This window comes from Salvia miltiorrhiza, chromosome 1, assembly GCF_028751815.1.
Source record: "Salvia miltiorrhiza cultivar Shanhuang (shh) chromosome 1, IMPLAD_Smil_shh, whole genome shotgun sequence".
NCBI lineage: Eukaryota > Viridiplantae > Streptophyta > Magnoliopsida > Lamiales > Lamiaceae > Salvia > Salvia miltiorrhiza.
The window spans coordinates 61318375-61331380 of NC_080387.1; the positions used below are offsets into that span (position 1 = coordinate 61318375).

A 13006-nucleotide genomic window follows, 5' to 3' on the forward strand; every position below is an offset into this window, starting at 1 on the left:
GCGGATATTATTAATTAAGGTTATTTTAGTAAATTCAGCATCTCCTAGAATTCAAATTGCAAAGACTAGAGCAATTGAATAGACATTGGTGGAGGGATGGATTAAAAATAAGAGTCATTTGTAAAAATGCCCTTTTCTTATAAACACTTGTAAAAATACCCTTTTTCATTAAGTGAAAAAGGTCATTTTTACAAGTGTTTATAAGAAAAGGGCATTTTTGCCTATTAACACTTAAAAATAAGTATTTATTGCAGAAAAATAAGGTAGGAGCAATAGTCAAGAAAATACACACTTAAATCTACATATATCACTATGATTCTGTAATCTACATAGATCAAAATCCTAGGATCATTAAGCATTTAACCAACGAATCTCATCCTCGATGATCCCAAGAGCAAGCTCTTGAAAGAACTTCCCTCTATGCTCAAAATTTCTGAACTCATAAAAACTAGTACAAGCTGGACTCAGTAAAATGGCATCCCATACATTAAAAAATAAATTACTTATATGATTAGCTTATATTCGCTACAGTTTAAAACAAAAAAAAATACTTCTTCTGTCCTACTAAGCATAGCTCCTTCCTTTTGGCATGGTTATTAAGTACTTCTAGAAGAGTGATTAAAGGAAAAAAAGTGATAGAAAATAGTGGAATTCACAATTTTTTATGAAATAGAAAGTTTTTTTTTCCGAAAATGACCATTTGTAATGGAACAATCTAAAATGGCAAATGGGACGGAGGAGTACAATTCTTTATTTTGTAGGGGGAAACAAAAAATAAAAAAACAATTCTAATACAGAGTTTCATTCTTGCAGTTGTAGTCAAGGATGAGTTGTAGTCAAGGATGTAGCAGAATTGTCTGAGATAGAAAGCAAAAGCTATGTTTCATATACTACTCAAGTTTTCATTGAATCCTTTTGTAGTAAAGAGAGTTCAAATCTCCATTTAAATTAGAAATATAAGGTAGCTCTTGCATGAATTTTGGATGCATGAGGTTATTACACCGGAGGTCAAGGCTGACAATCACCGGAAACTGCCCAAAACTTAACGGAATCTTGCCGGGAAAAGAATTATACTCCCTCCGTCCCAATAATGAAGTCTCCTTTGTTTTGGGCACGGGTATTTAGGAGAGGTAAAGTTGATGTTAAATTAGTAGGGACCACATAATTAGTGTTTTAATTAATGTTATTTTATTTCTTAATTAAAGCAACCAATTCCTTCTTCCTCCTCCATCTGGAATCCGCCCCAAAACATGCAAGGTCCACCGGCCGCAAACATACACTCAATAGAAACATGCAAGTTCAGCCCCAAAACTCCCTCCTCCATCTGGAATCCGCCGCCGCTGCTGAGGGGCCGGCGAGTCGCCGCCCTTATTCCTTCTTTCTCATACTCAATTTCTCAAAATCGAGCCCAAATTTAGTGGACCAGCCGGCCGTCACCTTCTTCCCCAAATTCCACCGGCCGCCAGAAATCAGAAGCTCCTCCTCCAATTCCACCGGTCACCACCACCATCAGAAGCTTCCCTAAACTCCCTTCGTCTCATCTCAGAGACGCCCCCGGAGCCACCACCATTTTCCCTCAAATCTGCAAAATCAAGCTCAGAAATCCACCGCACCACCGCGCAACCCTACCACCTCTGAGGGGCCGTCGTGCCGCCGCACCGCCTTCGAGGAAGAGAGTAGAGAGAGAGAGGCGGTGGAAGGCAGAGTACATACAGAGAGTCGCCTTTTGCAGAGGGCGGCGCCGCCGCTTGAAAAATGGGCGGCGGCTGGCTGCGCTTGCGCGGATGTGTCTGGGAGAGGGAGTCGGTGGAGGCGGAGGAGATCAGAGGGTTGAGGCGGTGGATGCAGACGGTTGAGGCGGTGGAGAGATAGGAGGCGGCGGCGCCTCGTCGACGCCAGGAGAGGGCAGAGCCCTGGTCGCCGGAAAACGGACGGCGAGGCAGAGGCCTTGTCGCTGCGGTCACCGGGAGAGAAGAGGAACGGCGGTGGTGAGACGGCGGTGGTGAGGCGTCCGAGAGAGAGAAGAGGCGAAGAGAGAGAGAGAGTGTCAGATTTGGGAAAGAGAGTGAAAGAGAGAGAGAGAGATTAAAGTTAGAAAGAGAGAGAGAATGCCTAATTAATTGAACTAATTGTATTGTAATTTATGCCAAAAAAAAGAAATGAGACTTGAATATTGGGACGGCCCAAAAAGGAATAGGAGACTTGAATATTGGGACGGAGGGAGTACAACGTCCCTTGCAAATGGGTCAGATTGCTCAGCCCTTCAAGAAGCGAGCCATTGAAATTGTTGGAAGAGATATCAAAATGCACGAGGTTTTGGAGTGTGGCGATCTGCTGCGGCAGGGTTCCACTGAAAAAGTTGTGGGAGAGATCAAGAAAGGCGAGAAATGAGAGCGCGCCGATTTCCGACGGAATGTATCCCGTCAGATTCTTGCTCGGGAGTGAAACGGAGATCACGCGGCGGCGCAGGCGATCCCGGCCCACCTGCACGGGGTTGTGTCGAGCTCCGACCAAGAAATTAGAGCTCTGTTTGGATCTTTGACAATGGCGGCTTTTAGAGCCAAGAGTGAGAGCCCATCTGAGATTCTGAGTTGAGTGAAGATGAGAGAGAAATGCATAATGTGGACAAGTAAAAGAGGTTGAAAAGAGCATTCAAGCTTTGCATTGTTGCATAAAAATTCAATCTTTATATGCTTGCGAGGAAGAAGCTCAATAAAAATCGAGTCTTTTTTAATGCATTGAGCTCAAGAAATGCTTCTGCAACAGGCCCACGAGTTTCAGAAAGAATGTGTATGATTTGAGGTGATGGCGGTGGGGTGGATTAATGTGAAGATGTCAAGATGGCCAAGAAGAGCCACTCTCTCTCTTTCTCATATCTATACATATATAAAAGCTGGTCCGTTGGCTAAAAATTTTTCCCGTCTTTTTACTCAATATGTATTTAGAAGGTTGATTAATATATGGAGCAGTTACAATTTTCAAAGCGGTTACAATATATCTAACAAAAGCTACCACCATTAATTATGCATAATAATCAATACTAAATAATTTATTGTGGAAATTAACATCTCAATTTGTACTAAAATCACTCTAAATAGTTAAATATAGATATTTCGTTAAACAATTCAGCTCACTAAAATTGTTTGAGTCTCTTCTTTTTTATTTATATATGACTTGACTCTAAGAATTTAAACGATGTCACACCTTTGATTATATGATCTATGATTTTTGAAGTTTTTATTTTCATCTATAATGTTCATCTGGTTTTTAATTCTTTTGGATGATTGACTTCAATAGTATTGTAACTCATGTATTTAATATATGGTGCTTTTTTTTCCTGGTTGAAACTCATGCATTTACTATCTGGTGCTTTTTTTCTTCAATTCATGATTGCACTGTCTGTGACATTGTAAAGACTTTGTGATTTTGTGTTTCTATAGACTTCTATAAAATTATTTTTATGATATGCTTGTGTAGGATGTAGATAAGTCACTTACTTATGGATGTTCCTTAACCAAAATTTTCTTTTAAAATTTGACTAAATCTGCTTTTTGGTATATTTGTAGTCGTACAATTGAATGAGTTTAATAGATTCTAAAACTTGATGAGAACTGACAATGGGATCCGAAGCAGTAGCCAAAAACAACAGCTTTATACATTGCACCCAAAACTCGATATACATGTTTTGGAATGGAAAATTCTCACGAGTCATAATGCAGAACATCAAGTCCTGATACCAAAGATGATACCGAAACCAGCTGATCCAAGACTATCGTTCAAGTTTCAACGGCGGTAGTTTGTTATTATAGTTTCTTATGCAATGACTATAGACAAAAGTCAAGGTCAATCACTTTCTCACGTGGGTTTATTTTTTAAGAAGCCTATTTTTAGGCATGATCAATTTTATGTAGCTGTTTTTAGAGTTACAAGCTGAAGAGGTCTAAAATTTTAATATGTAATAAAGACAAGGTAGGTTATTCGTCTACTACAAATGTTGTATGTAAAGAAGTCTTTCAAAATTTATAATAATAAGATGTTGCAGTTGTCTTTTGATATGTTACCCCCCTATCCCGTCCGCCAAAAGTATGACACTTTTGATTGGCACAAAAATTGATGTGATTTTTATACACTTGAGAAAAGGTCCCGCCATTATATGAAATGAGTGGTTGAGATTGAATTAAGGTGATCTTTTTTTGTAAATAAGAGGGGTATTTGTAATGTAAAAGATAAGAAAAATATGTGGAATCATATTCTAAAAAGTAAAGTGTCATACTTTTGGTTGACACGAAAATGACAAAATTGTCATATTTTTTCATGGACGAAGGAAGTATTATTTTTATATTTTTTTTGAGAAATTTAAAATGTTAATCTTAAAATATATTTGTAGTATTAATATAAATTGTATAACAATTTTATAAATTTTATTTGATGTCTTACTCGACTACTTATAAACGTACTATGAACTTTTATGTAAATAGATAAATTTTAAAATAAATTAAGAATTTTTTTATTATCTTATAGCTTGTATTTAATTTTAATAATATTCGTGTATATTTTGACAAATAAATTAAATATATGAAATTTCAACAAAATACGTATCCCGTGCATCGCACGGGTGAAACGCTAGTTGAATATAAATATACTCCCTCCGTTCATGGAAGAACTTCCTAGGACGGAGTGGGACAAATTTTTTTAAAAAAATTGTTGAATGTATTAAGAGCAGAGAAAAAGTTATTGACTGTATTGAAAGTGATTAAAAAATATTGTAATTAAATGGTAAAAAAATGAAAAGTAAATAGTGGAATATAGTCCAAAAATATATCTAAAGTTCTTTTATGGATGTCCAAAAAAAATAGAAAGTTATTTTGTGGACGGAGGAAGTATAAAAATAATTGACCAAAAATTAAGAATGTAATCATTAGTATATATAACAATTATTAATTATAATATAAAACTTCCAAACATATTTTTTATAAAAAAGTTAAATATTCATTATTTTCGTTTTTATTAAAAATATATCATGGATCAATATTAACAAACATATTTTTTATAAAATACTCCCTCCGTCCATGAAAGAACTTCCTAGGAGGGAGTGGCACAGGTTTAAAAAAAAATATTGTTGAGTGTATTGAGAGTGAATAAAAGATAGTTGAGTGTATTGAGAGTGGTGAAAAGGTGTTATAATTAATATTGGGAGTTGTGAAAAGTGAAAAGTGAAAAGTAAGTGGATTATAAGTGGTGGGGTATAGTCCAAAAATAGGTAGAAAGTTCTTTTGTGGACGTCCAAAAAAGGAAAGATATGAAGTTCTTTCGTGGACGGAGGGAGTAATATTTAGAAATTCATTTTTTTGTATGAACATATAATGAATCTTTAACTTTGTTTATATTTGAAATGAAATTATAGGGAGATGTTCAAGAAAGAACCACTAAATAAAAGAATAACGGAGAACCATTTTCAGCCATTCGATCATCAAGTTCTACGGTGGATGCATCATTTTGTTGGATGAATGCAGATCCTGGGTTCGAATCCTGAATGGAGCAATTTTTTCATTTTTTTGAGTGCATTAATTTTAACAGCGAATGCATTAATTTTTACGGTGTATGCATTAGATTTGATGGTTCTCACGTTCTCATAAATAATATAGTTCTCTCTAAAACCACTTAAGTAATTTCAGAACACCCGATTTTCTAGCTATTAGAAAGAATTAATAAAATTTTTGTTGGCTAATGGATTTGATTACTAGGAAAAGATACTCCATCCATCCACTAATTCAAGGCCTACATGAAAAAACACGGGTTTTAAGAAAAATAGTATTTTTATTAGTTGAGTGGAGAAAGGGTCCCACAAAATATATTGTTTATTGGTTGAGTGGAGAAAGTGGCCCACAAAGTGTATTGTTTATTAGTTGAGGGGAGAAAAAATGTATTGTTTATTGGGACCCACCAATTAAAATATGAATAAAACTTACTAAAAATGGATAGGCCTTGAGTTGGTGGACGGACCAAAAAGGAAAGTAGGCCTTGAATTAGTGGACGGAGGGAGTAATTAGGTACGATTTTAGATTCATACAGCTAATCTTAGATAATTAGGGGTATGGTTGGCGGCAAATATATGATTTTAGATGAAAATAGGCTAATCTTCGGCTAGGGGTAATTTGGGATTAGAAAAAACTTAAATCTTCCTATTTAAAATATAAGGGTATTATGTTCATGCATAGTATGTATGAATAGAACAACCCTTTATCATTATCCTTTTTTTAAAACCTTTTAATTTTATTCACTATCCTTTTTTGAAAGCCTTTTAATTTTATTTGAAAAAAAGTGCAGATTGGACCCCGAAGTAATAGCCCCTATAGCGTATAACCCCTCTTATTCACTGTGTGTGCAATTAAACCCCTGAACTTCAAGAAAATTGTGCAAATTCCTCTCTCTGACCTAACGTCGTTAAGTGTCCATTAACGTTTGGGTTTAATTGCACCCTCTACTTCAGGGGTGGATCTGCACCTTAATTTTTTTTTTTGTTTTTTTTTATAATTTCAGCAACCCACCTCCGGCATCAACTTAACTGCCCTCGTACTCATCAATTCTGACTTGCACCTTGTCAGCTCGCACGGGCCCAATATCTTGATAGTCGACTGCCCATCGCTTACATGCAGCAACGCCACCAGCTTCTTCACCGCCCCGCACAACAGCATCTCTTCCAACACCTTAACCTTTTAGGCTTATCTTATGATATTAATTGTGTATATATATGTATCTATATAATATATATTTAAATTTTATTTATTTATTTTTGAATAATTATTAAAACTCTAGATAATAATTATGATTTTATTTTTGGTTAATTTAATATTTGTAAATTTATTTTAAAAGAGAAAAAAGAATGGATCCGGGTCAGGACTCGAGACCCTGTGAATCTAATGGATCTGGACATGAATCTCATTTTTTTGGACCTAATGGATTTGAACCGGATCCTGACCTAAGTAAAAAAATACGGATATGGATTTGGACCAAGCAAGATTCGATCCAGGTCCACATCTGGAGTTGGTGATGCTGCTGCATGTCGGCGGTAAGCAGTCGACGATCAAGAGATTGAGCGCGTGCGAGCTGACAAAGTGTAAGTTGGAGCCGATGAGTACGGGGGTGGTTAAGTTGATGCCGGAGGTGAGTTGCTGAAATTATAAAAAAAAAAAAAAAAATTAAGATGCAGATCCATCCCTGAAGTAGAGGGTGCAATTAAACTCAAACGTTAACGGACACTTAACGGCATTAGGTCAGAGGGGGGAATTTACACCCTTTTCTCGGAGTTCGGAGGTTTAGTTGCACACAGTGAGTAAGAGGGGTTATACGCTATAGGGGCTACTACTTCGGGGGCCAATCTGTACATTTTCCTATTTTATTTTACTAGTTAGTTTTAGCGGAAGAGGAGGTGTATCTCCCAGACAAATGTCAGACAATAGAAATAAGTAAACGATATGCTTATTGTATTATTACGGTTTTGCTGATAATATTGATTCCAATAACTTTCAAAATAAAAAAAAAGTCGTGTTATGTTAAAGTGTTAAATTATTTATTGTATTTTAAAAAAGGAACATCGTTTAACACTTAATTCACACAATATGTGGTTCTGGACTGTAGTCTATGGCAAAATGGTTATATATAAAATATGAGTTGGTCTTGGGTGAGGTCAACCTCATGGGGTGAGACGGGTCGGGTCGGGTCGGGGCGCGGGTCGGGTCGGGTTTGGACGCGGGTTTGGGATAAAGTACACATTATCATTAATAAAAGTAACAATTATTGTGAACAAATGTAATAATTTCAAAACATTACATTTCTGCATATCAATAATTACTTTTCATTATAATAACAATTACTTTGAATAACGGAGAAAATAAATAGAATATAGAAAAAAAATTAAATAATAATTCAAGTAATTATTGTCTTGAGGAAAAGTAACTATTGATATGATGAAATAATTCAAATAATAATTCAAATAATCATTGTCTTGAGGAAAAGTAACTATTGATATGATGAAATGTAATGTTTCTAAAGTATTACATTTGTTCACAATAATTGTTACTTTTATTAATGAGAATGTGTACTTTATTTCTGGTATCCCAGACCCGCGCCCAAAACCCACCCGACCCGTCAAACCCGCGCCCCGACCCGTCAAACCCGCGCTCCGACCCGACCCGACCCGTCTCATAGGGTGAGGTCAACCTCACCCAAGAATTTGCGATAAAATATAGTACAACAAATGCATAGTTAGAGAGAGGAAAAAATGACAATTCGTGCATAAAGCCAAAAATGAGGAAATTTTCGTACTATATCTTAACTAACCCATATTTTATACTTCCTATTGTTTAATTTATGAATAATTATAATATATTCAATTATAAATTTATTATGTTCAATGAGAAATTACACGTTCTGGTGCTAATTCGGAACGACAAATATATTCTCAAACGGGATTTTGGGTTTCAATATTCAAAAGTAGACCTAACTAAATGTTCTCATTCTTCTGCACCTATACAAGTATAGACATTGCACATGCATTTAGGAACGAACATATAGAATATAAAACCACCCATTATAGACTATTTTAATAAAAAATATTTAATGTCAAACTACATCCAAAACATATTTTGCATAAATCTAAGCTAAAATGTGAAGCCAAATCATCCACCTCAATCAAATTATCTTGAAAAGAGACGGCTTCATGAAGCCTTGGTGACAGTATGATCAAACAATGGTTGTCTACCATCTTTTGGCAGCAAGAACGCAGGGAGATAGGAAGGAACCACAAAAGCCAACACCAAACCAATCAATATGAAAACTACGACGTACCAAGCCTCATGGGGAATACCCAGCAATAGTTCGTCACAAACTGCACCAAAGATGGAGATCAGTCAAGACAACCAAAGCCGGCTATGTTTTTATTGAATATAATCGAACGTGTAGGCAAATAAAGATAGACGTAATCTATAAGCATGTTGAAAGAAGCTGATGACAAGAGGTTGATCCAAATTTTGAATTATATTAAGCAACAACCTATGATACTACCACAACATTGTGAAGAAACATATATAAAGAGAGTTTTTGTCCTATTTTATTTATGTATTAGCTTCCATATTTAATTTAATATATAAATATTGAAAAAAATAGAATTTCGGTGGCATGGCTTGTTCATAAAGGGCTTTACAGCATATGCACAAGAAATATTGAAAAGAGATGGTGGTGAAATTGGTAGAGCAAAAAGCTGCACCAAAAAAAAGTGTCCTACATGCGAGGAAAAAAAGGAAAAGCAAGGAATAACTATGTAGAAGTTTCTCACTAAGAATTTGGTGTAGAATGCGAAGAGCATTGGGAGAAAAAATTGGAGTACCTATATTAAATATGACATATTCCATTTCCTGCTTCCCTGGTATTGCGACAACTCCTTCAGGTTTCACGTTCACGAGAACAGACATATCGCCCTAAGCCAAACATACCAAAAGAGTCAACATCCACGCACAAGAATATGAGAACACATACCTACAGGTAAGACAAACCATTTACAAACCCGTTCAATCAGTGAGGTGATTCCGTCTGTCTTGAAAATTATCTTCTCAGTATTGAGCAATTTTCTTCCTTGATTCAGACCCAACTCCGGAGTGCCTCTTTCTAGTTGCAAAGAAAAACTGGCGGGTATCTGTAATTCCTTCAATCTGATTAGGCGACGTTGTCAACAAATCTTAAATGGCGCAACATATAACAATGAAGCACATACAGAAGCAGGATATGATATCTTCACTTCATACCACGTCTGGGGTTTTAATCCTTGCAAGTGGTACAGGCGAGCACCACTTTGTAGCGGCAACGTTTCCTTGAAAAGCTCCTCGCCAACACGCAAAACTTTATCGTTCATCCTGCCAGATGTTGAGATTAAATACGCAAGTAATATAGCCAATTAACTCGTCATTCACTAAGAAGCCATACAAAATGTTTTATTTACAAAATTTATAGTAAAAAGATTAGATGATTATTGGTTACCATTAGATTGTAAATTAAAAGTTTAGCAGCTTGCAGCTCAAGCTGTTACGAGAGCTGTTAGAAAGTTAACAGGCTTTGAAGTCAAGTTTTGTAGTTAGGTAGATTTGAACTGTAGATTAGCAAGGTAGATCTGCTTCTATAAATAGATGATCTTTGTATACTTGATAATTGAATAACATAAAATATTCCACGGATATCTTGAGATTTCTCTCTCTGCATCTTTTCTATCTCTCTCTATACTTCTATTCCTCTCTCTCTCTCTCTCATGCTCCAGATTCACTTATAATTACCCTACTTAACTAGCATAGAAGTCCATATCAGGTTGCTGTGATTGACAAAAACTGTAAGCCAAATGAAGCTAAATCCATTCCTATTTCCTCACCATATCCATCAATAACTTAGTTTCTCTTATTCATCATTGTAACATAAGTGGCCAGGATCCAAAAAATCGAGTCCGATTTTTGAGTTTTCAGTTTAGCATTAGAAGAAAATGATTTGAAGGATATTAGAAACACATTATGTCACATCAAATTTTATATTACAGGTCTATCTCATTCTCACAATTATGCAAATCTAATCATAAACAACTAACTAGAAAATCAATACAAGATGATGCAATGTTAAATCACTTACACATTTCCATAACTGTATGATGGACTACTAAGTAGCGTGATCAGAGAGCATGCGAGTAACCACTCAAAGCATTTCATGTTTCTCGTCAGTTGAAATGGATACCTAAAAAGGAGCTGAAACTCAGAACCTGGTGTTCACAAATTAATAGTATGAAAAAACTATGCAATTCAATGCAAAAAAAAAACTTGATCACTTTTCTACTTTGAATCAGTATAATTAAGTGACGCGCCTAAAAAAATCTCTATCCATTTCCTTGGAAAATTCATCACTCTATCTCAGATGTTGCAAAAAAAGAAAACAGCGATGATGAAGCAAATTGAAATTCCATTTTTGCAGTCAATCGTACTGCAAAATCCAAAATGCAGCAGGAACTTTGCTCCAATCCTACCATTTTTGAGTTTTTCATCTGGTTTGAACAGTCACAATCTCTACAGTTCAAAATCCAAACAACTTTTTAAATTTAAGAAATATTGCGTTCAATCCCAAATCTTTGCAGATTAGAAAAATAGAAAAGGTAAGAGAAGTACCAATTGCATCAATGAATAAGCGACTTTTGGAGGATAAATCTTGCGAAGAAGAAGCAGAAAAATGGCGAAGAAGACGCGCTGCAGTTCTGTTCTGATTTTTCTTTATTCACTTATGTTGTTTTTTATATTTTCATTTTTTATTTTTAAAATGTATATTAAATAAATTCAAAATGGGCTTATATGTTTGGGCTATTGATTAATGGCCTGGAGTTATGGGCTTATATATTTGGACTATTGATTTAGTTTTAGTAAACCCAAATAATGGCCTGGAGTAGCTGACCTGCACAGTATTTTATGTATTTATGATTTATGAACAAGTAAATTTATATGGTTAAGTTTTGGAGACTTGTTTGCTTAGCTCATCACCTGACTTTTAAAAACAGTTTGCATTAACTCCCATTATTATTGTATTCAAGAATCTACCTTCCAAAAATCAAACCTTAACTCCCATTATTAACCCTAGATCACTATACCCTTTCAGTTCAAACTAAAACCTCATCACACAGTCTACAGATCTATAGTTTACAACATTCAGCAATTCTCAAACACTGCCAAATAGATTCAGCAATTCTCGAATAAAATCACTAGAAAACAAATGCAGGAACAGCAGATCAGACGATTAGCAAACAACTAACAAAAATGTGTACCTCAGTGTCCCAAATCTGAGCCTTGATCAGTTTCCCGTCGACGGCCAAACTTCTGGTGGCGAACTCGACGCCGGAATCCCCTATCAAAACAACCTTAAAAAGGTAACCCGACTGCAAATGCTCAAAGGACTTACAGCTGGATCCTTTGTGGATTGAATGACGCGCCGTGTCGCAAAATGCAATACCGATCTTGTATTTCAAGCAATCTAATTAACACATCAAGGATTGGTTTAGTACTAATCATCTCTTGATTACAATTACAAGGACTCATCGGTGTGGATTGAAAAAGAAAACTCACACTTGCGGGTCTGAGGCTTAGGGGAAGAGGAGCTCGAGCAATCGGAAAAGGGAGGAGTAAAATGGCGGACTCAGGCGGCGGAGTTAAGGTGGCGTCGGAGATAGGAAGTGATTACTATAATTGTGAAAATAAATCAATAAAAATAACGAAAAGAAAAAACAAAACAAAAATTAAAAAGAAAATGGAAAAACAAAACAAAAGTATTACTCCGGTATTACAATTAAATATTAGAGGAATATAAAGACATTTTTTAAAGGATGTATATAAATAATATAAATCGCAATATTAACTTATCCATGAATTTTTATTCTCTAATGGTGCGTTCTCTTTAGTTGTAAATTTATCATCAGAAAATGAAGGATAACCAAAATTTCACCATTTAAATTCTTCATTTCTTTTTCCTCATTTACTCATACTCATTCCTCATTTTCACTACAAATGAAGGATAATATTATCACATCAAAATGATCAAGGGATAATATTATCTTTCATTTGTACTGAAATGGAGGAATGAATAAGGGTCAACTAGAAAAAAAAATGAAGAATTTAAAAGGTGAAATTTATTTAGTCATCTTTTTTCTATGATAAATTCACAACCAAAGAGAACGCAACCTAATAAAAATATTATAATAGGATCATGCATGATTAATGAAAATATTTGTATTTTAAATAAAAAATCAATAAAATCGTTCATATCATTTTTAAAATAAAGTGGCCATATCTAAGTTGATAGGATCTTGAAATTAGTGACCATATCAATATTTTGTTTCCAATTGTTGCAGTAATAAAAACAAAAAAATCTTTAAAAATATTTCAATACAAATTAAGGGTAATTTAATAATAATAATAATTTAAATTAAATAATAAAT

At 35.0% G+C, this 13006-nt stretch overlaps 1 protein-coding gene across 4 annotated transcripts; it reads right to left on the reverse strand.

Annotated features, from left to right (window-relative positions):
- Positions 1-8571: 8571 nt before the first annotated feature.
- LOC131001378 (uncharacterized) lies at positions 8572-12274 on the reverse strand. Of its 4 annotated transcripts, none has more exons than XM_057927758.1 (7): positions 12138-12274; positions 11840-12045; positions 10666-10767; positions 9770-9908; positions 9563-9691; positions 9386-9476; positions 8572-8887 (listed from the first exon to the last, which is right to left on the reverse strand). In XM_057927758.1, the coding sequence occupies exons 3-7, from the start codon at positions 10740-10742 to the stop codon at positions 8718-8720; spliced, it is 606 nt and encodes a 201-aa protein (XP_057783741.1). In that variant the 5' UTR covers positions 10743-10767; positions 11840-12045; positions 12138-12274; the 3' UTR covers positions 8572-8717. The 4 variants fall into 4 exon arrangements, with proteins under 4 accessions (XP_057783741.1, XP_057783749.1, XP_057783733.1 ...); XM_057927766.1 differs by lacking the exons at positions 11840-12045; positions 12138-12274 and adding exons at positions 11054-11093; positions 11193-11280; XM_057927750.1 differs by lacking the exons at positions 11840-12045; positions 12138-12274 and adding an exon at positions 11193-11326.
- Positions 12275-13006: the final 732 nt, after the last annotated feature.